Source organism: Ziziphus jujuba, chromosome 8, assembly GCF_031755915.1.
Source record: "Ziziphus jujuba cultivar Dongzao chromosome 8, ASM3175591v1".
NCBI lineage: Eukaryota > Viridiplantae > Streptophyta > Magnoliopsida > Rosales > Rhamnaceae > Ziziphus > Ziziphus jujuba.
Genome location: NC_083386.1, coordinates 21,726,807 through 21,747,841, shown reverse-complemented (window position 1 = coordinate 21,747,841; position 21,035 = coordinate 21,726,807). Strand labels below are relative to the sequence as shown.

Genomic DNA, 21,035 nt, shown 5'->3' with positions numbered 1-21,035 from the left:
TTATGATCTATATGATTTTATTGATGGCCCATTGCCTTGTCCCTCACCAACTCTTCCAGACAACACTCCCAACTCTTATTATCTATTTTGGCCTTGGTGCTTTACTTGCCTCTCTTTCTCTTGAAGTGCATCATTTTGTTTCCATAGCAGAAACCTCAAGAGAAGCATGGCAAAAATTAGCTTTTACTTTTGTCAAGCTGTCTCGTTCCAGAGTTTTACGTCTTCGTGAATGCCTCATTAAAGTGCAAGGCTCTCGATCAATTCTCAAAGACCTGACTGATGTTAAATCTGCCTCTGATGAATTAGCTCTCATCAAGAACCCAGTCTCTGCTGATGATCTCATATTATATGTTCTTAATGGATTATCAACTGAATTTGAGAGCATCTCTGCTACATTCCGTTCAAGAGATAGTACCATTACTTTTTGAAGAATTATATGAGAAACTCATTGAATATTTAAGCTATACGAAAAAGCATGAACCCAAACTTTCTGACTCTCCTATCACGGCAAATGCAGCCACCAGGATCCCTACTCCCATGTCATCTGCTTCCTCTAAGTTTTATGCTTCTCCCACCCATCAAACCAAATTTTCTGGGAGTGTCAATTTTCTGGGAGTGTCAATAATCAAACCCGACACAGCAACCAAGGAAATTTCTCAGCAGGTTTTAAAAGTCAGTGTCAACTATGTGTTCAACAAGGGCATTCAGCTCGTTTCTGTCCACTTCTCAAACAATAGTGGACTTGTACTCCTTGTCAACAACACCCACCCTTTGTTCCTCGGAATTATCCTCCTCAGGCTTTTCACTCAAATTCTATTTTAGGTCCTGCACCACAAACTTCATCTCAACCATGGTCACTTGACTCTGGTGCCTCTGATCATGTGGCTCAAGATCTTAATACTCTCTCTCTTCACTCTGAATATGACGGTACAGATGAGATTGCTGTGGGTAATGGTAATAAACTTCAAATTACTCATATTGGCTTTGCTACATTATCATCTTCTTCCAAATCTTTTACTTTAACTAATGTATTATGTGTTCCTCAAATGACCCGAAATCTACTATCTGTGTCAAAATTTGGTCAATCTAATAACTTATCTATTGAATTTTTACCTCACTATTTTCTTGTCAAGGATCTCCAAAACGGGCAACACACTTCTCAAAGGACCTCTTCGTAATGGCGTTTATGAGTTGCCAATAGCTATTATTTCTTCCTCTGTTCCCACTGCGTATACTAGTGTTAAAACAACCCTTTCAGGACTGGCATCATTTCCTTGGTCAACCATCAGATCAAATTCTTCGTCAAATGATTTCTCGATACTCTCTTCCTATTTTGTCCTTCAATAAATTCAACCGCAATTCATGTCTCTGTAACAAGTCTCACAGACTTCCTTTTGGTGTCTGGTCTTTTTCTAGTTCACAACCATTGCAATTAGTTTATTTAGATGTTTGGGATCCTGCCTTTGTTATGTCTTATGATGGTTTCAAATTTTATGTTATCTTTGTGGATCATTATATAAGATATACTCGCTATTTTCTATTTCTAATAAATTATATGTTTCTTCAATTTTTGTTCAATTTAAAAAGATTGTTGAAAAATATTTTCAATTACCTTTAATTTCTTTTTATTCAGACAATGGTGATGAGTTCATTAAACTCAAGCCTTTCTTTCAACAACATGGCATTACTCATTATCTTTCTACACCTCATACGCCACAACACAACGGCTTTGTTGAACGTCAACATCGTCATATTCATGAAACCGGTATGGCCTTGTTAACTCAAGCTGGCTTTCCTTCCAACTTCTGGTCATTTGCTTTCATTACTGCCACTCATCTAATTAATCGATTAATAACACCAACACTAAATAATACATATTCGTTTGAAAAATTATTTCAGAAACCTCCTAATTTATTATAATTTAAAAGTGTTTGGTTGTTTATGTTATTCGTGGCTTCAACCTTACACACATTACAAGCTTGAAACCCGATCTACCCCTTGTGTCTACCTCGGTCCCTTATCCTCTCAAAGTGAGTCCCGGTGTTTCAATACTAAAACAAACAAAATATTTATCTCATGTCATGTGGTGTTCATTGAATCGACTTTTCCATATCAATCTCTATCTTCCACTCTAGATAAGTCACCATCATTTTCTTAGAGTCCTATCTCTTTCCAATCACATGACTCCACTCACACTTTCATTCCTTTCAAAAGTCCTATACCTTCCACTTCTCTCTCGGTCCCACCTTCTTCTTGTTTTGTTCCATCTAAAACACATTTGTCTCCTCTAAGTTAGAGTTTTTGAAATAAATGATAATTTAATTTAGTATCAAATTCAAAGATCTAAAAAATTCTGTATTCAAAATTCAACAACTACACCAAAAGAATTAAAATTTAACACATGAAAAAGAATTAAAATTTAACACATGAAAAAATCTAAAAAAAAACCTAAAAAAGATGGACCTATATGTGAGGGAGAATGTTAGAAAAAAATATAAATATAAATATAAATATATATATATATATATAAATGAAATGAAAACCGTAACAATGATGTGTCTCGAGTAGTGACCAAAAAATTTATTTTTTCTTTTAATTTTATAATGAAAATGCTACAATTTTGAATCACGAAATCAAGCCAATGAAACCAAGCGAAATTAAAAAATAAATAATTAGAAGAAAGAGGGGGAAAAAAAAAAAAAAAAAAAGAAAAAAACTTAATTCTACTTTTATGCTTATATATCAGGTGTTCAAAATGAGGTTGGCTTAACATTGGGAGGAGAAACTAGATTAAGCTTGGAAGCTAGCTATCTAAAATCCTTTAACATCCAAACAATAGATTGCTAATCGATTATTTTTAAAGATATGTAGATATATATAAATATATTTATATATATTGATAATTGAAACCAGATTAAGTCGTGGACATTTTTTCAGATCCATATATATATATATATGTACATATATACAGTTTGGTCTTCTCACGAATAGTCTGGATTAATTTTCAGACTTTCTACACTGGGATTGTCTCTATTTGCCTCTAAATATACTAAAAATAGGAAGTCCAAAATATGAGGTTGGCCACCCATGTTAAATCTCTCTCTCCCTCTCTCTCTTGCATTCACTACTCTCCATTTCTTCTTCTTCTTCTTCTTCTTTTTCTTCTTCCTTGTTACTGGAAACATAAACACAGACAATAACAATGGCAACGAATCCTACCTTGGTAATGGTGGTTCGGAACACGACTTTGGTCTGCCATAATCCCCACAGCATGCTTCCGAGGGGCTTTTGGAATTTCGGTAACATTTTCCATTCTTCTACACCTCTTCTCTTGCTTCAAGTTTCTGCAATTTCATGCGTATCAAAGCTGCTTGAAGTTTGTCTCAAACCTCTCGGACAATCCACTATTGTAGCACAGATTTTCGTAAGGTTCTCTTTTCTTCTAACCATTTCAACCATTAATATTATCTAATTTCTTGCTAATAAATTTCTACTTTGAATATATATATACAAGTACTGATCCAGATAGAACATTTACAGGTGGTCTGGTATTGGGGCCATCACTTCTGGGACACAAAAAGGTCTTGGGTGCGAAATTCTTCCCTTTAAGAGGCACGGTAGTGTTCGAAACCGTCGCATAGTTCGGAATCATGTTCTTCTTCACCATAGGTGTGAAGATGGATCCAAGTACCATGTTGCAGCCAGAACGAAGAGCCATTTGCATTGGTTTATCAGTTTTCATCTTCACATTGGCACTTCCTAGTTTATTATCCTTACTCGTGGTCAAATATCTTCCGCTTGAAGCCACCATGGCCGACTCTCTTCCAGTCATAGCCGCTTCACAGTCTCTAGGAGGCTTCCCTGTCATTGCGTGCCTGCTCTCCGAGCTCAACATCCTCAACAACGAAATCGGTCGGTTAGCCCTCTCGTTTGCCATGTTCTGTGATGCTCTTGGTATCACCTATACCGCAACTACCTATGGCATTTCTGGGTAATCATACCAACTCTAAAATCCTACAGTGTTGGCAATCATATCTGCGGTGGCAGTCATTGGTGTTATTCAACTTCTCTTCCGACCAGCCATAATGTGGATGAGAAGACGAACTGGAGAAGGGAAACCCATAAAGGAGACACATGTTGTTGCTATGTTTATATTGGTACTTGTGGCTGGATTTCTGGGTGAGTTGATAGGCCAGCATTTTGTGTTTGGACCATTAATTCTTGGCCTGGTTGTGCCTCCTGGACCACCATTCGGGGCAGGGTTGATGTCAAAGCTCGATAGTCTGGCTTCTGGATTGTTCTATCCGACTTACCTGGCAATCAGTGGGTTGCAAACCAACATCTATAAGGTTCATTTCTGGGGTTTGATTGGCGTGGGGATAATCACTCTCTTTGCATGTTTGATTAAGATTGGAGCTGTAATGGTAATAGGCCATTATAGTAATATACCTAGGCATGAAGCTTTTGTGCTTGGACTTATTATGAATGGCAGAGGCATCATTGAGCTTATGGTTTTCAACATGTGGAGACAAAATAAGGTTTGACCAACTTCCCTCTGTTTATTTCTGTTGGTCTCCGATTTGATGTGAATGACAACCAAAATGATGTAAATACTAAAACTTTCTGCAGGTTCTGAAAGACCAAGAGTTCTCATTGTTAGTAATCTCAGTGATAGTGGTAACGGGAATCATAACCCCCTTGATAAATTTTTTCTACAATCCCTCCAGCCAATACTTTATGGTCAAGCGAAATACCGTTCAGCATTCCAAACTCGAGTCAGAGCTTAAAATCCTAGTCTGCATTCAGAACCAGGAGGCCGTCCCAACCATCATCAACCTTCTGGAAGTATCCCATGCTTCAGAAAAGAGGCCCCTTGCTGTCATCGGACTCATTCTTGTCGAGATTGCAGGCCGAACAGCTCCCATTCTCATCACTCACCAACTTGATGATCATGTCCCACATAACACCACAGAAACCTCCATGCAAATCCTAAACGCCTTGAGACAATACCAACAACGTTGTGGTAGATCTACCGTTGTTCAATCCTTCACCTGTGTCTCCCATTTCAAGTGGATGCAGGAAGACATTTGCAGGGTGGCGATGGAAAAGAGGGCTAATATAGTGATCTTGCCGTTTCATAAACAATGGGCCATAGATGGCACCGTTGGTTCACTGGACAGAGCCATCATAAACATGAACATCAATGTCATAAAAAAAGCACCTTGCTCGGTTGCAATTCTCATCGACCGGGGAATCCTAACCGGGACAGGGACAGTTCTAGCCGTTCAGTATATATACCATGTTGCTGTAATATTCATTGGAGGAGAGGATGATGCAGAGTCATTAGCATACGGAGCTCACATGGCTAAACATGAAATAGTGGATCTAACAGTAGCTCGATTCATTCACTTTGGGGATACAAACAGCAAAGAAAGAAGAAGGGACAGCGAGTTGATCGATGAATACTGGCAAGCGAACGCCGGAAATGAGAGGTTTGTGATTGTGGAAGAGATGGTGAAAGATGCTGAAGGATTGTCTACTGGTATCAGAGCAATGGCTGATTGTTTGGATTTGATTCTGGTTGGGAGGAGCCACCCGGAGTCACCGCTTCTTGAAGGGATGGGAAGATGGAGTGATTGCCCGGAGCTGGGAGTCATCGGCGATATGCTGGCTTTGCCAGAATTTGGAATGGCGGCATCTGTGTTAGTAGTGCAACAACAGAGAATAGGAGGGAATAATGCAGTTAACCGAGAGTTTAATAAAGATCAACTAATTCATGATGCCCCATTTGATGATGAAGGGAAAACATCCTGGACTATTACAATGGATAAGAATGATAAGAAATAGAATTTGGGATCTATAAGATTATGATTCCATCAAATATAAATCTCTCTCCTTCCCAAAATGAATCTGTTGTCTCTTTTCTGTAAATTAAATATTTCTAAGTATATTACTCTAATTTTAGATTTTTGTAGAGTTTATTATAGATGATACGTTAAATTTATACCAATTACCTGCCTTCAAAGAGAAAATGATGAAATGGATAAAATTTAAAGCACGATAAAAATCGAATAAAACTAGTGGGGTAAATGAATCTGGTTGATAACATCTCATAACCATTAGCAAGCAAAAAGATCCTTTATTTGGGATCGTTGCAGGTTAAAAGAATTTACTAAATTATACATTTTTTTTTTTTATTAGAGGAATAAAGTTTCTATTTGATAAGAAAGGATAAGAACCTAAATCTTTAATATACGAGCCTAAATCTTTAGTCTTGCTCATTGTAATTATACTAATTAATTATAAATTCTTTGGCTGAACAAATATATTCCGAGCTTGTTACGTAAACCAATTTTCTACTTGAAAATGAAATGCAAGGAACAGGGCACATGTGGAACGTGGGCCTATAAACCAAACATACGTTAATACTGTTAAACAGAAAATTATTCAGTCTCAGAAAATATGCCACATATATCCCATACGGGGAAAAGAATAATAATAATAAAAATAAATCCCACATCACAGACCTAATTTCTTCTTCTTATTCTTCTTCTTTATTTTTTTATTTTATTATTTTTTTTTAATGAATAACCTTTAGAGCTACTTGTGGATTTGAGAGAAGGCCTAAATCCTAATAGGCGGGCCCACTAAATAGATATTTCGTATATTGTTTAAACGCGGATGGAAAATATGTCCAAAACATTAATTAACCTCTGTTTGATTGAATCCATATCTCTCTCTCTCTCTCTCTCTCTCTCTCTCTCTCTCTCTCTCTCTCTCTCTCTCTGTGCACCCTCTACCAGAGCACCAATCACCATGTCTGTATCTTCCTCATCTTCTTCCCCATTAACGAACCTGAAAATAGGCATAGTAGGCTTCGGCAACTTTGGCCAGTTTTTGGCGAAGACCATGATCAAACAAGGCCATACCTTAAGTGCAACTTCTCGAACAGATTATTCCGAGCTGTGTCTCAACTTGGGTGTCTCATTCTTCAGGTACTTTTTTTAATTACAATTTATTTGTTTTTCAGATAATTAAATATATGCACAAGCCGCACAACAGAGAAAAACATATCACAGAATAATAGGCATACACGCATTATATGCCTAGTTCTACTTTCTAGCTCAATATAATACATGTCTATATTTTTGCAATGCTTAGGGAAGTAGAAGCATTTCTTGAAGCAGAAAACGACGTCATACTGATATGCACATCAATCCTATCCTTCTCGGAGTTTCTCAAGTCAATGCCACTCCACTGTCTAAAACGACCTACACTCTTTGCTGACGTACTCTCAGTCAAAGAACACCCTAGAGAAGTTCTACAGCAAGTACTCAATTTAACTTCTAGTTGTAATTAGATATTCTGCTATGTTTCATATTGGGAAAAATTTAGTTACACAATGTTTGAATGTATTAAAGTGTGTATTTTGTTGCTTAGGTGCTTCCAGAGGAATCTGATATTCTTTGTACTCACCCTATGTTCGGACCAGAAAGTGGGGAAAATGGGTGGAAAGATCTCCCATTTATGTATGACAGAGTTCGGATAAGAAATGAAGTCACCTGCTCGAACTTCCTTCAAATTTTCAAACGAGAGGCAACTAGTTCTTTCCATTCTCAGTTCTTACATTTGCACAGAGTTGGCCAGTACTTTTAGCTCTGATACATATAGAAACTAATTAACCCATATCTAAGTAGATTTCAATCATGAAATGTTCAATATTAAGCTAAAAACACCTACAAAATTTCTTCACATAATATCTAATAGGGGGTTCTTTCCTCATAAGTTTTAAAGTCACATCTTCTCATTGAATGTACAAAGGCCTCTGAAAAGGACTTAATTGAACCTTTTTTGGCTCATAAAACAATAATCATGTACTCAGGGTTGCATTATGCTGGAAATGTCTTGTGAGGAACATGATAAAATAGCTGCCAGTAGCCAATTTATCACTCACACCATTGGCAGGTAAAAAGATTTTACCACTTTTAGCCCACCTTAACACCAGCGGAAAAACATCAGAAAAACAACCTATCATCATACTCAAGCATCTTCTTATTTTACAGGATACTGTCAGAAATGGAGATCAAGTCCACTTCCATCAATACCAAAGGCTTTGAGACACTGATTCAATTGGTAAACTCCACTGTTTATTTTCCAAAAGTTATCTTATTCTTTTCCATCTTTAACAGCCAAACAGTGTATAAAGAATATTCAATTAAGAAACAAGCTAACGCTAATTTATTTGCAGAAAGACAGCACTATGAAAGATAGTTTTGATCTGTATAGTGGATTATTTGTACGAAACAAATTTTCCAAACGAGAGGTAATGACTGACTGCCTACTGATTTTCATAATTAAAGGTTTATATCCCTTTTTAACAATTCAAGTCAAGAAATTGAAGGTCGAGTCTTTGTTGATCTTGTAGCTGGAAAATCTGGAACTCGCTTTCAAGAAGATCAAGCAGAAGCTGCAAGATAGGATGAATGAGGTAGAAGATCTGGATACCATCTAACAATATAACTGTGACAAGAGTTCCTGGATGAAGAGGAAGAGGAAGGGTGGAAAAACGATATAGAATGCACTTGGTTAACAAAGGTCTATTGATGCTGTTTTACCTGTTTCTTTATAGTTAAAGGATGGTTTGAATTGAAGTTAGCTACCATTTTTTGGGGAACAATGGACAAATAATAAACCATTTTCCAAATTGATATACGATCAAATGATATTTTAGATGAACTCAGATCAGACATTCACTGCTACAACAATTATTCCAGGTATTTTTTCACTTAAATGGCGATAGACCTCGTCTTCCACATCTGAGGAGACTACTTTGCTGCTAGGAAAGTTAATGTGCTGAAACTCTAATTTTTCTTAAGTTACCCATTGAATCATATTCTCTAGCTTTATTGTCCCAAACAATGTTGAAGAAAAAATTATTTCTAGTCTTCTTTGCAACACAAGCCACATCAAATCTCCTTTTTTTATTTAAAAAAAAATATATATATAGTTCTAGAATAATTAAATAGGTTGCTGCAAAGAATAAACGAGTTGCTCAGACAAAAAATAAGCATCTGTAACAAAATTTGCACCATTTATTCTGAAATGAGAAAACATCAAGCTCTTCTCTTCCCAAGTACCTCCAGCCTAAGATCACTTGACAATTAAGACTACAAGCTAATTCTTATATCCTACCATGTGACAAAAATTGGAAGCTTTATATTATATGGAACAAGTATAATAGAGTCATGGAAGATATGCATAAAACACAAGGGCCAAAATTGCTTTCATTTTTTAGATATCTTCCCAACTTTTGAAGAGAAATTTACAATTTACTATGGGAATGTAAAATGAAACTACACCTTATTGATTTTTCAAATCATCTACATTGGTCTCTTCAGTATTGCATTCCAAAGTGGCAAGATTAGATGAATCTATTTGATAAGAGGGTGATTCACTCTTGCGAGTTTGCAGTCCTGTAGAGCGTGCTAGATCAACCCATTGCTGCAGCATTTAGGAGACAACTCAAATCAATATATAGCACAAAACATAACTGCATTATAGTTATCGTGATTCAGTAGAGTTTCATAGATAAAAGGAATCAAAATTAAGAATAAACACAAGACCTAAGTTCCATTAGGCATGAGTAAGAACCATTATCATGAATGAAATAAAAATCCAGAGAGCTTATTAAAGCTTTCCAAAAAGAACCTTGCAGCATAACCCTAGAAGTCGCCAAACCCATTGTGATAATTATATATTCCTCTAACACAGTGCAATAAAATGATTCCAAATCAATGCAATAGTGTACTGGCACAGTTTTCAATTGTACTTTTGGAAATAATAATAATATGGTTTGTCTCAAGTTTTAATAATGATAAGTCTTTCAGAAATTCAAAAACAAATGAAGTTAAGCACCCAAGGAAATAAAAACAACAATAATAATAAACGCAATCTGGATTTGAGATTATGAAGATGACATCAACCTGTGTCCCCCAATAAGAGTTGATTGTCCGAACGATGAAAGATAACATATTTACAAAAAATGTTTGAGAAGAAAATTCATCAGAAATCCGATGCTCCACTATTCCAGCAATAATCTGCATTATAGATAATTGACATCATTTAATTCATTCTTCATGAAATTCCCAATAATAAAGGTCAAACCTTGCAGTATAACCAACTACTTCTTATAAAACATTGAATGAAAAAATTTGATCAGATAACTTCAGAACATACTAAAGGATATTCAAGTATGCTTTTACTAATATAACGGAAACCAAATTGTTCTCAATATCTCTACTCCAATAAGCAGTCACAATCATCAGTTCCATTGCTTAAATAACTTTAACTGCTCTCTTTGAAAAAGTAAAAATTGACAAACATCTTTTCTATAATATATATATATATATATATGCAGAACATGTTGGAGCAAACAGAAAAGACTCAAGTTGAAGGATATGAAGTTAGTATTTTCTTTACCTGATAGCGAAGATTTGCTGATATTCCAAGAAAGCATCCATATACAACTGCTGTTTTAAGTAATGGAGATCTTTTATTGTTTTGATTTACAAGGAGTGCTGGATTAAGGAATCTGCGGATTGCATGCAAAACATTTGACGAAGCAACAGCCCCAATACTAGAAACAAATCCAACACTAGCAAGTTTCAAACCACCAAAAAGGACTGCTGCAATCCTATGGTTGAGATTCCAGTACTTCCCTGCAGAATTCTTTTGAAATGCATTATCTGGAATGGACCCAAGAATACCATTTATAGCATCCATATTATCAGGGACATCTGTCCCATCAGCAGATGAAAGGAATGATATAGTTGGAGCAGGAAGCCACACAGTAAAGAAATCAACGACTATTCCTCTTACAGTATCTGTAATAACATAATCAAGCTCTTCTAAAAAATTCTCTTTACGCCTCTCATACTGTGCTAAGAGAGTAGTGGTTATTGATATAGCTTCTTCTATTGCTAATCTGTGCAAGAATTTAGGATCAGCCAACAATCTTTCCCTGAATCCCTGCATGAATAAGAACTATGGTCAACTTGTGTGCCTCTTCAGCATCAGCTTCCCTACACCAACTGGTTCTCCGTAGCGTTACAATATAAACCAGGATTAAGGTTGCATACACACAATAGGTGTTCCTTTGCCATAAACATTATATAAACTTTTCATCATTGACCACAAAGTAATATTTCAATTTCATACCCAAGCTTACCTGGAAACGGTGAGTGAGTTCTGAAATAAGAGGATACTGCTCCAAGTCAAAGAAATTTTGTAGTACCTCCGGTGATACCAAACCAAGATCCAGTCCTTTCTGAAGGTCCTGAAAAAGCATGTTGCAAACTGCTCTTTTCAGAACCATAAAGTAACAAGATCAAGTTTTGGCTACTAGACTGTTAAAAAAAACATTCCTAACTTGCAAACCGAATAAATCCAGCACATAGTATATCACTCCTATTTTATTAAATCAACTCATATATTTGTTTTAAAAGAATCTGAATTCAATGAAATTAAATTGTAAAATTCACCCAATTCCTCATAATTCCATTACTTCAATGATATATATAAATATATACATATATTTCAAAAAAACATAAAAGCATATATCAGAACTAAACATAAATAGATTAGTAAAGCATTTATTTGAACTCCTAATCAGAAAGTAACACATTACACAAATTCAAAATGAGCACTTAGAATATATTACTTAAGAAGTAACCATATAAAGTTCAAAGTCCAAGTTATCAGGTTCTAATGTCTGAAATAATGCATAAAAAAATAATATAAAAAATAAGAATATCAAGGAAAGAAAGTGAAGCAATTATGTTTCCATGGAAATAATCAGAGAACCTGAGGAAGAGCATCTCGCTTCCTGCCAGCTGCATTCATAACTCGAGCAATTTCAGCACGATCAAAACAATTCCGACTGCAGGGACTGGCAGCAGAATACCACAAAAAATCAGCTATAGGAACTTCTCCCTCTCTTCTTATTTGTTGTCTTTCAGGACTAAGTAGTATAACTACTTGGTTTTTCTTTTGCATCTTTTTTGAAATTCTTGCGGGCAGCCCAGTCCCTCTTGTTCCATATGTAACATGACTTGCACCTGTCACCACTACTATCATACCTGTGGCTCCTCCATCCACCACGGCTTTCAAGATAGTTTGAGACATGGTATAGTCCTCAACTACTCTTGCTTGAGCAGAGAGATATGAGCTTGGACCAAAAGGAATGGGCTGATTTGGATAATTCAAGTCAACTTGTGAACGGTGTGAAATGGAAGTGAACCCTGATATGAAGCCTGAACCGGCTGGAGGAGCATAGATTTTACGATCAGCTTTCGAAAGTCCATGAATACCTTCTGCTTGGACAGTCCTTAAGACCTACCAAATTTTGCAATGATTAGCACATTGCCCATAGTCACAGCAAGATAGATACACGCAGAAACAGACATAATAAAGTTGTAACACTTGAATATGGTCAGAGAAAAACTCTGGCATAGCAGAGGAATAGCAAACAACCTATTCTTTTAAATATCACAGACAGGTATACTTAATTTATAAATTCACCACGACAAAAAAATGATATATGTGATTTGAGTTAGTTAATATTCTGTTTATTATTATATTATTGTTGCTATAAATAGCACATTTATATTCCTACATGACCAAGTCGAGGGAACAATGTAATAGTTTGATAATTGTTTATAAAGGAAACGCAGAGCACCTTCAGTGGAGTACCACAAGCAACAAGCCGAACTCCATTATCACGGCAGTAACTTAAAAGAGGTTCATATTCCTGCCAACTATGAGGTGGCCAATGAGATGTGAAAGACTTCAAGGTTTCTCCATCTATACTGCCATCATTGACAGGCATCAGCATAAGAAAGAGAGAAATGTGATTAGAAAATTTTACAAATATTATTTCAATTGTCAACAAAATTAAAAATATATTTAATTATATGACTATAGAAGACAAAATAGAAGTTCAATATCAAACTAAATCATCTAATTTTCAGCCCTTCAGGTGTAAGTTAATCTTGAAACATGCACTTCACATACGTAAAAGGGTCCAGATGTATTGCTTAATAATGTTCTTTCAATTGGTAAGTAAGAGATTTTCCATGTTTATTCTGGAATTGAAACCAGCCTACAAACATCCTATTGGAGTGTATTTTGTTAAAACTGTTCCAAGCACAAGGCAGAATTTTATTCATCTGGTAGACAAATACCATATAATGGGTAATCTTCCCAAGATATGTTATTATATCAGCATGAGATCAGTTATCAGTTATAGTCAAAGCTAATCGTCACCCTCTTTGAATTCTAAAGCAAAAGCCTATTCACAAAATTCATAGAGTTAGACACGCAAATGAAAATGTAATATGTAGAGCAATAGCAATAGTTATATAGTTCAAAACCTTTTGTTCATATACTGATCGAGCTGGTCCTGCAAATTACTAGGAAAAGCTTCCAGAGCTAAAGATATTGGTCGTTCACTCTCCGCACACCTCTTCGTCAAATTTTTCACAATTTCAAGCTCCAATACCTTGTCGTCGCGAATTGGAACCTGTTCTGCTTCACCTAGATACACAATCCGAGCGTTCATTATCTTCTCCCACAACTTTTGCTTGTCCTTCCCAACCGCCAGTGGCTCTCCAATCACCGTCGCGTCGTATATCCTCGACGCTATCGCATCCATATTCTTCTTCTCGTCGGCTTTCTGAATTGGCTCCGTCACCTTCGCCGGCATCGGAATAGGCACCGGTGCTGCTGGATTCTCACCCCTCGCCACCGTCGCCGATTGCAGGAACCAAGCTCCGGCTGCAAGAGAAGGAGCAAGAAGAAGCACGCGACGCCTTGTGTGGTGGACGCATTCATCATTCTCTTTTGAATTGCCGATGTTTCCACCGGTATATCCAGAATCGTCAGGAGGATTACGGCAGCAAACGGCTGATAGAAAGTTCCGGTTGCGTTTTCCGATGGAAAATCGCCGGAAAACTTGAGTTCCGGAGGTTAAGTTGGTTGGGAATTGATTTTCCGGTGAGAGAAGGCGATTGGGTGTTGTATATACGGGTCCAGCTGTGTAGAAGCCCCCGTAAGTGTGCGGCTTCATTTTCCAATCTGAGAAAGCTCCACATGTACATGATTCAGGTTGTATAATGCCCAAAGCATATTTTGTTCCTTCGTGCATGAATTTGGTTCACACACTTTTTTTATTTTTTGTGCTTCATATATTTTAGTTTTTCTTCTTCACATAAATAAATATTTCTATTGGACAATCAAAAAAAAAAAAAAAAAAAAACATATATATATATATATATATATATTTTTTTTTTTTCTCCACAGATGCTTTCATTCTTATCCGCCAGACAACAAATTTTTTGTGGTTGGCAGTTCATAGACCCTTTTTTTAATAAATTAATATATACTTTTGTACTATACTTATTGGAAAGCCAAGAAAATTTTAGCGCCAAACTTACACATCGCGTGCCCGATCTGGCTATCTGGGCATTTGCCTATAACTGCCAGTTCTAATGATTTTTTTTTTTTTTTTTGGCTTTTTGCTTTTGTGGTGGGTTTCTCTTTTCTTATTCTTGATTTTGGATATCAAATATATTCTTTATATGGTTTTATGTTGGTAATTTGATAAAATTTGTTCATATAGTATAATGTGTAAATAAGTTGTCTACATCATTTCAAATATCAAGGGAAAAAAATGTACATCAATAATATTGTTCGATTAGGACCTCAGCTCAGCATTTCCACTAGATGTTAGTATGGCTTTGATATGTTTCATACATTAACAGAAAAACCGATTTGATACTAGGGTATAAATTGGTAAAAATTAAAATAAATGGTCAAAAATTGTAAATAATGTTATTATATTATATTGAATATAACTTTTATACAGGAAAGGGATGCTTATTTGCTAATATTCCATCATAAATTTTTTTACTTTTTTTTATTTTGCTTTAATAAAATGGTTGTAGAATAACCCCACAGGCAAACAATCCTACACAAGAGAGGTGGCCGAAACTCCATCCTCCTGGGCAACAAAAACAGGAAACATCCCTGGAAGGGAATCAATGGGAATTGACCCAACAAAGTTACTTTTAAGACACCATTGACCAACAAAATGAGCTAGAAAATTTTATTCTCTAGGAACCAAGTAAACTGGACTTCCTGGAAATCATTTCTTAAACTCTGGATGTCTGCAAAGAGCCCTTCTGATAGCCAGTGAGTTGAAGTAGAGTTATGATTGTCCAGCTGAAAAATTACATTCTTCGCATCAGATTCAAGCCAAATCTTCTTCCAACCTTTCTCCTTTGCCAAGACTAAACCCTGCAGAACGCCGTAAGCTTCTGCTAACTCCGAAATATCGGTGTGAAGTTGAGCTGCTTTTAATTCTAGAACCTTGCCCAAGTGGTCTCTGGCTACGACTCATATGAAGCCGATTTCTTCTTTGACCGCAGCATTGGAGTTAATTTTGATACAATGTGCTTGAGGCTTTTTCCATTTGTTTCTGCTACAATGGACCATCGGGCTTTCAAGCCTATCCTTGGAACTCAGTGTCTTGAACTCAGCATATCTGTGGTTTAAGGAACTCATATTGCGGATGAGAGAAAAAAATTTTATTTTCCATTTTAGCGAGATTTCTGATTTGCCACAGCTGATGAAGGAGCAACGCAGCATAGAGGAAGAAGTCTTCCTTATCGTTTAAGTGTACTGGAAGCACCCCGATGGGGTCAGCAAGAAGTAAAAGTTTCTCCTTAATGGATAAATGTTCAAATGCGTCCCATTTGATACTCCAAGGAGAAGAAAACCATAGAGCCTTGGCAACCTGACAATGGAAAAACAAATGATCATCCAATTCTGAACTATTACAACCATGAATTCAATCCTTACAGTTGACTTCTATGTTACGTCGTTAGAGATTTGAGGCCGTGGTTAGCCCTCCATTTGCTAATTTCCAAAGGAAAAATTTCTGTCTTTCCTGTATTTTCAACGACCAAAGGATTTTCCACCATGAAGAAGTTGAGTAACCATTCCAGAACTCAATTAGATAAGCTGATTTCACCCTGAAGATGCCATTGTTGTTGCCATTCCAAATGAGTTTGTCCTCCAACTGGGTAGTAGTTAAGGGAATTTTGTAAATATTATTAACAGTTTCTCTATTGAAAAGACGAAGCAGCTACTCGGTGTTCCAGCTTCCATCCAGGCATCTGAGAGTGCTAACCGATCCTAGTTCACTTCTAGCTTCTTCAGACTTGGGAATGGGTTTGAAATTTGGGTTGTTAGGTACCCAAGAATCTTCCCAGAAGTCTATGGCGTCTCCCCGCCCCACTCTGTAGCATAAGCCTTTTTCCAGAATTTGTCTAGTCATAAGGATCCCTCTCCAAGATCTGGAGCTGTTTTTCTTGATAGGACAATTTGAAAAGGATCTCCCAACAAAATACTTTGCTTTCAATGCTCTAACCCAGAGTTTATTTGCATCATTGGCTAGGAACCAGCCTAACTTGCTGAGAAGTGCCATTTTCATATCTTTGAGCCTTCTGAGACCAAGCCCACCTGCTGATTTGGGGCGGCATACTCTAGACCAAAAAATGGGAACCAATGCCTTGCCATTTCTTCCTTTGTCCCAAAGGAACTGATTCGCCATCTGTTCTACATTGCGACACCACTTGGCTGGGAGCTTATTGGCAGACATTGTGTAGAGGGGAATTGCACTAGCAACCGACTTTACCAAAGTAAATTTGCCAACCTAAGAAAGCATTTTGGATTTCTATCCTTGAAGCTTGGAGTCTATTTTCCTTCGCAAATCTTCATATGAATTGGAATGATTTTTCCTCGTGAATAAAGGATTTCCAAGGTTTTTGGAATCTTTTGTAAGTTCTTTAAAACCGAAAATTTTCTTGATGGCTGCCTTGGTTTTCCTTTGCTTATTCTTGGAGAAGAAGCAACCAAATTTCGCAATATTTATTTTCTGACCTGACAATCTGCAGTAAAGACCCAAGCATTTTTGGGTTTCACGAACCTCCTTTTCTTTGACCCTGCAAAAAAGTAGAATGTCATCTGCGAAAAATAAGTGAGATATGGCAGGACTTGTTCTCCCGATCTTAGCACCATGAATTTTTCCTTCCCTTTCCAGCTTGATGAGCATTCGAGAGAAAAGTTCTGAATATATGATGAATAAGAAGGGAGATAAGGGATCTCCCTGCCTTAGACCTCTTTGAACATTTTCTTTGAGATAACACTTTAATAGTTAGTATAATATAACCGGCATTAATATCTGATGGTCCAACCAAATAGGTTCCATACAAACAATAAACAACACTTTGAATGAGTGAATGAATGAAAAAAAAGGTTAAAACAAGACAAACCAAAAAGAACTTTAGGCCCGTTTGGTATTTAATAAAATAATTTTGTAAAATGAAAATATGGTAGATTGCATTTTGTATTTTTATAATTTAAAAACAATAATACATTTTAAAAATATTTTGAGAATAAAAATAGTATAAATTGTATTTGGTAAAACGTTAAATGAGTTACTTTTATACGAAATAAAATGTTTGTTGATGAAAATTATATATATTATTCGTATTTATTTTTTATATATGTTAAATATGATATGTATTTATATAAAATAAATAATTTTTTATTTAAACAATAAATACTATCCATATCATTTTGTATATTTGTTTCAAATTTTTTTTTTTTTTTTGAAATCATATATTCCACATATAGCTACCAAATACATTTTTTCAAAACATTTTTTGAATTTATAGAATGAAAAACAGTTTTGCAAAATAATAATACAAGACAAGGCCTTAGCAATTTGGACCATCAGATATAAATATTAAATATAAAAATCAATATAATTATTAAATAAAATAAAAACAATGATATTTTACTAATCATTTTTAAATATATATTCTGTAATTATTTATAATTTTTAATTGATTTAATTTAGATCGGATTCATCGTTTTTTTATTTTTATGTTAATTAAATTCTGATATTCTAAATTTTCAATTTAATAATTATGTATGTTAGACTTTCGATTTTTTAATTTTGTATGAATTAGTCCAATTTAGTGTTTATATGTTTTGCAATTTGGTCCATAATCGTTTATATCTATCGTTTCACTGTTTTTGCTTCCATTTGCCAAATAGTTTTTACTCTTGTATTAATTATTAAATCTAACAGAGTCCTAACATGCAACAGATCAGCATAACTGAGACCTTGTGAAGGCAAGATGATATTTCTTATAGTTAAATAAATAATACAATAATATTTTATTAATTCGAATTTTTCCTTCTAGTGGATTATATTTGTATTGATGAATAATATGTTATTGCATAGATTAATACTTTTAACATAATATGACATCACGATAATGCATTTGTACATATTTAATGTTTATTTCCCCAAAAAAAAAAATGTGCATATTAAATATCTTACAAATGATCATCCACAAAGATTATTGTTGTAACATGATCATTTTTTTTTTTGTCTCTTCCTTTGCCAATATATTAGTTTAACCATACACTAATTTTATTTTTTTCTCTTCTTTTGCCAATATATATTAATTTAACCGTACACTAAGTTTTTATTAATCAAATGGGTTTTTTTTTTTTTTTTTTTAAGATTATTTTAATTACAATCTGGATTGGAGGAATTTTTATCCAAGTTAAGATCTGAACATGGGCTAAGTAGGGAATGGGCCAAAAATGTTAGGGTAGGGTTGCCGGAAGTTAAAATATTATTTATAAAAAAAGAATATTTATAATCAAACTATTTAAAAATAAATAAAAATAATATATTTATTTTCTTTGAAAATAAATTAAACAAGCATAAAATAAATTATTTATTTTTATTGAATATAAATAAAAATACGCTAGAAGTGAAAGAGCAAAGAAGTAAAGTATTTTATTTGTTTTCATTTATCAATTTAATGGTAAAACATTTTATATTCTTATATTCTATATAAAAAAATTATTTAGAAAGGTATATTTAATTATGATTTTAAAAGATTCTTACACTTTTTTGGATCTGAAAAGATTAAATGTATTTAATATAGATTTCTAAGGATTCTATAACAGTTTTGAAATATTCAATGTAAACTTTTAAAAAATTTTAAAATGTTTATAAAAATATTGAAGTATTTAATTATTTTGAAGCATTCAATTAGAGTAATTATAATATACATGATTAGTTACCTATATCTAAGTAACAAATCAATTTATATTTTGTATACAATTAATTCATTATTTCAATTATTTTAATGATAATTAAAAGATAATCACAGATAATATTAAATGATAAAGAAAACTAATAAAATATTAAAACATATATGGCAAAAAATAATAATAATAATAATGGCAGGAGGCCATGGCCCTCGAGCCCAAGTGTTGCTTCTCCATTGGGGCTAAGCCTATGAATATTTATTAATCAAATGATTAAGTTTTCTACATCCAATTTATTATTATTATTTTTGTTTTTTGGTAAAAGGACATCCAATTTATTAATATTAGTTAATGCATTGCATTGCATTAGTTTTTTTTTTTTTTTCGGCTGAAAATGCATTAGTTACTCAGTGCAATGCATTATATTATTTTTACCTATGATGTATTGGACTTTTTTTAAATAGTACTATATTTCAACACCTTAGTTATTATTTATTTGTTTGTTTTATCATTTCAACACTTATTGATGGACGAGAAGAGAATTGACATACATTAACCTTATTTCCTTTCCTTTTCGTTTTTATTATCCATTTTCTATCAGGAGGTAAACAAATCTTCTAAGTAAGTTTTAATTTGAGAATCTTCAGCCAAAAAAAAAAAAAAAAGTTTTGATTTGAGAATAATAAATAAAAAAATATTATTTGCCACCATTTATTAGATTGATAAATTAAATGATTATTTATATATATTTAAATTTATATTTTAAATTAAAATTTTAAAATAAAAATCATTATATAATTAACTGCAATCAGCAATCAATAAGTAATATTAATATAATAATAATAAAAAGTTGTAATAACCATACCAATAATGGTCAACCAGCGATCACCACAAGTGATGAGATATATTGATAATATCATTTGTATATTAGTAATTGTCATTGCAGATGATAAATAATAAAACTCTTATAAATATAGTTGTAATGATGATATATGTATCACCTTATTTTATGAGTTCTTCCACCTGAAATGCCAAAAATAAAATAAAATTAAAATGCCGAATAATGCGGTAATATTTCAATTTTTCTATAGCATGTTTACAGTAACCTGTCAATACTTAATTTATATAGTTAGTTCAAACAATAATATTATTGGTTTATTATTTATAGTATTATTTATACGTGAAGAGTTGTCGTATAAGTGGGGGATGAAGAAGTTTTGTGTCGTTCATAAACTTTTATAATACGCTGCGTTTTAAGCAACAGTTTCACCGCTTCATTTTTGAAATATTGTATTTTAATAGCTAACCTATTACTTAAAATGCAAGGTATTTTTGAGTTAAAACTTCTTCACTCCCTAATTATACGGCAACTTTTAGCGAAAAAATAAAAATAAAAAGATTATAAGACACTGTTTTTTATCAATCCCTACCAAAAAAAAAGAAAAACTACTTGCTAAACAAAGTTGCTGTCTGATAAATTGATAAACAAAGCTATTGCATGTAGTGTAAGTTTATCAAAACTAAGGTTCTGTTTAATTATATTTTCTATTTTTAGTTTTTAAAATATTATTTTAAAAATAAAAAGTAAAATATTATTTTTATTTGTTTCATGAAAACAAAGAGTATTTGATTAGTGATGTTTTAAAATAGTTTTTAATTAAAAAATTAAAAATTAAAAAATATCATTTTAATATTTTTAAACATTTTTTAATTTATTTTTTAAAATTGTTTTTGAAAATTGATGGTCAGATGATTTTATTTTTATTTTAGAAATAGTTTTTTATTTTATAAAACAGAAAATTTTTAAAACCAATTGATCAAACAAATCCAAATGTTTC

The 21,035-nt window shown here is 33.8% G+C and overlaps 2 protein-coding genes and 1 pseudogene across 2 annotated transcripts; 2 read left to right on the top strand and 1 right to left on the bottom strand.

Annotated features, from left to right (window-relative positions):
- Positions 1–2,901: 2,901 nt before the first annotated feature.
- LOC107413923 (cation/H(+) antiporter 15-like) lies at positions 2,902–5,970 on the top strand (annotated as a pseudogene).
- A 765-nt stretch (positions 5,971–6,735) lies between these two features.
- LOC107413940 (arogenate dehydrogenase 2, chloroplastic) lies at positions 6,736–8,740 on the top strand. The gene is made up of 8 exons (XM_060819550.1): positions 6,736–6,753; positions 6,788–6,995; positions 7,162–7,330; positions 7,441–7,596; positions 7,883–7,965; positions 8,064–8,133; positions 8,249–8,323; positions 8,426–8,740. Exons 2-8 carry the CDS (start codon positions 6,817–6,819, stop codon positions 8,510–8,512), a joined length of 819 nt encoding a protein of 272 aa, XP_060675533.1. The 5' UTR covers positions 6,736–6,753; positions 6,788–6,816; the 3' UTR covers positions 8,513–8,740.
- A 456-nt stretch (positions 8,741–9,196) lies between these two features.
- Positions 9,197–14,242, bottom strand: LOC125420495 (protein RETICULATA-RELATED 5, chloroplastic). The gene is made up of 7 exons (XM_016021997.4): positions 13,431–14,242; positions 12,737–12,866; positions 11,863–12,393; positions 11,228–11,335; positions 10,480–11,028; positions 9,984–10,097; positions 9,197–9,501 (listed from the first exon to the last, which is right to left on the bottom strand). Exons 1-7 carry the CDS (start codon positions 14,201–14,203, stop codon positions 9,361–9,363), a joined length of 2,346 nt encoding a protein of 781 aa, XP_015877483.3. The 5' UTR covers positions 14,204–14,242; the 3' UTR covers positions 9,197–9,360.
- Positions 14,243–21,035: the final 6,793 nt, after the last annotated feature.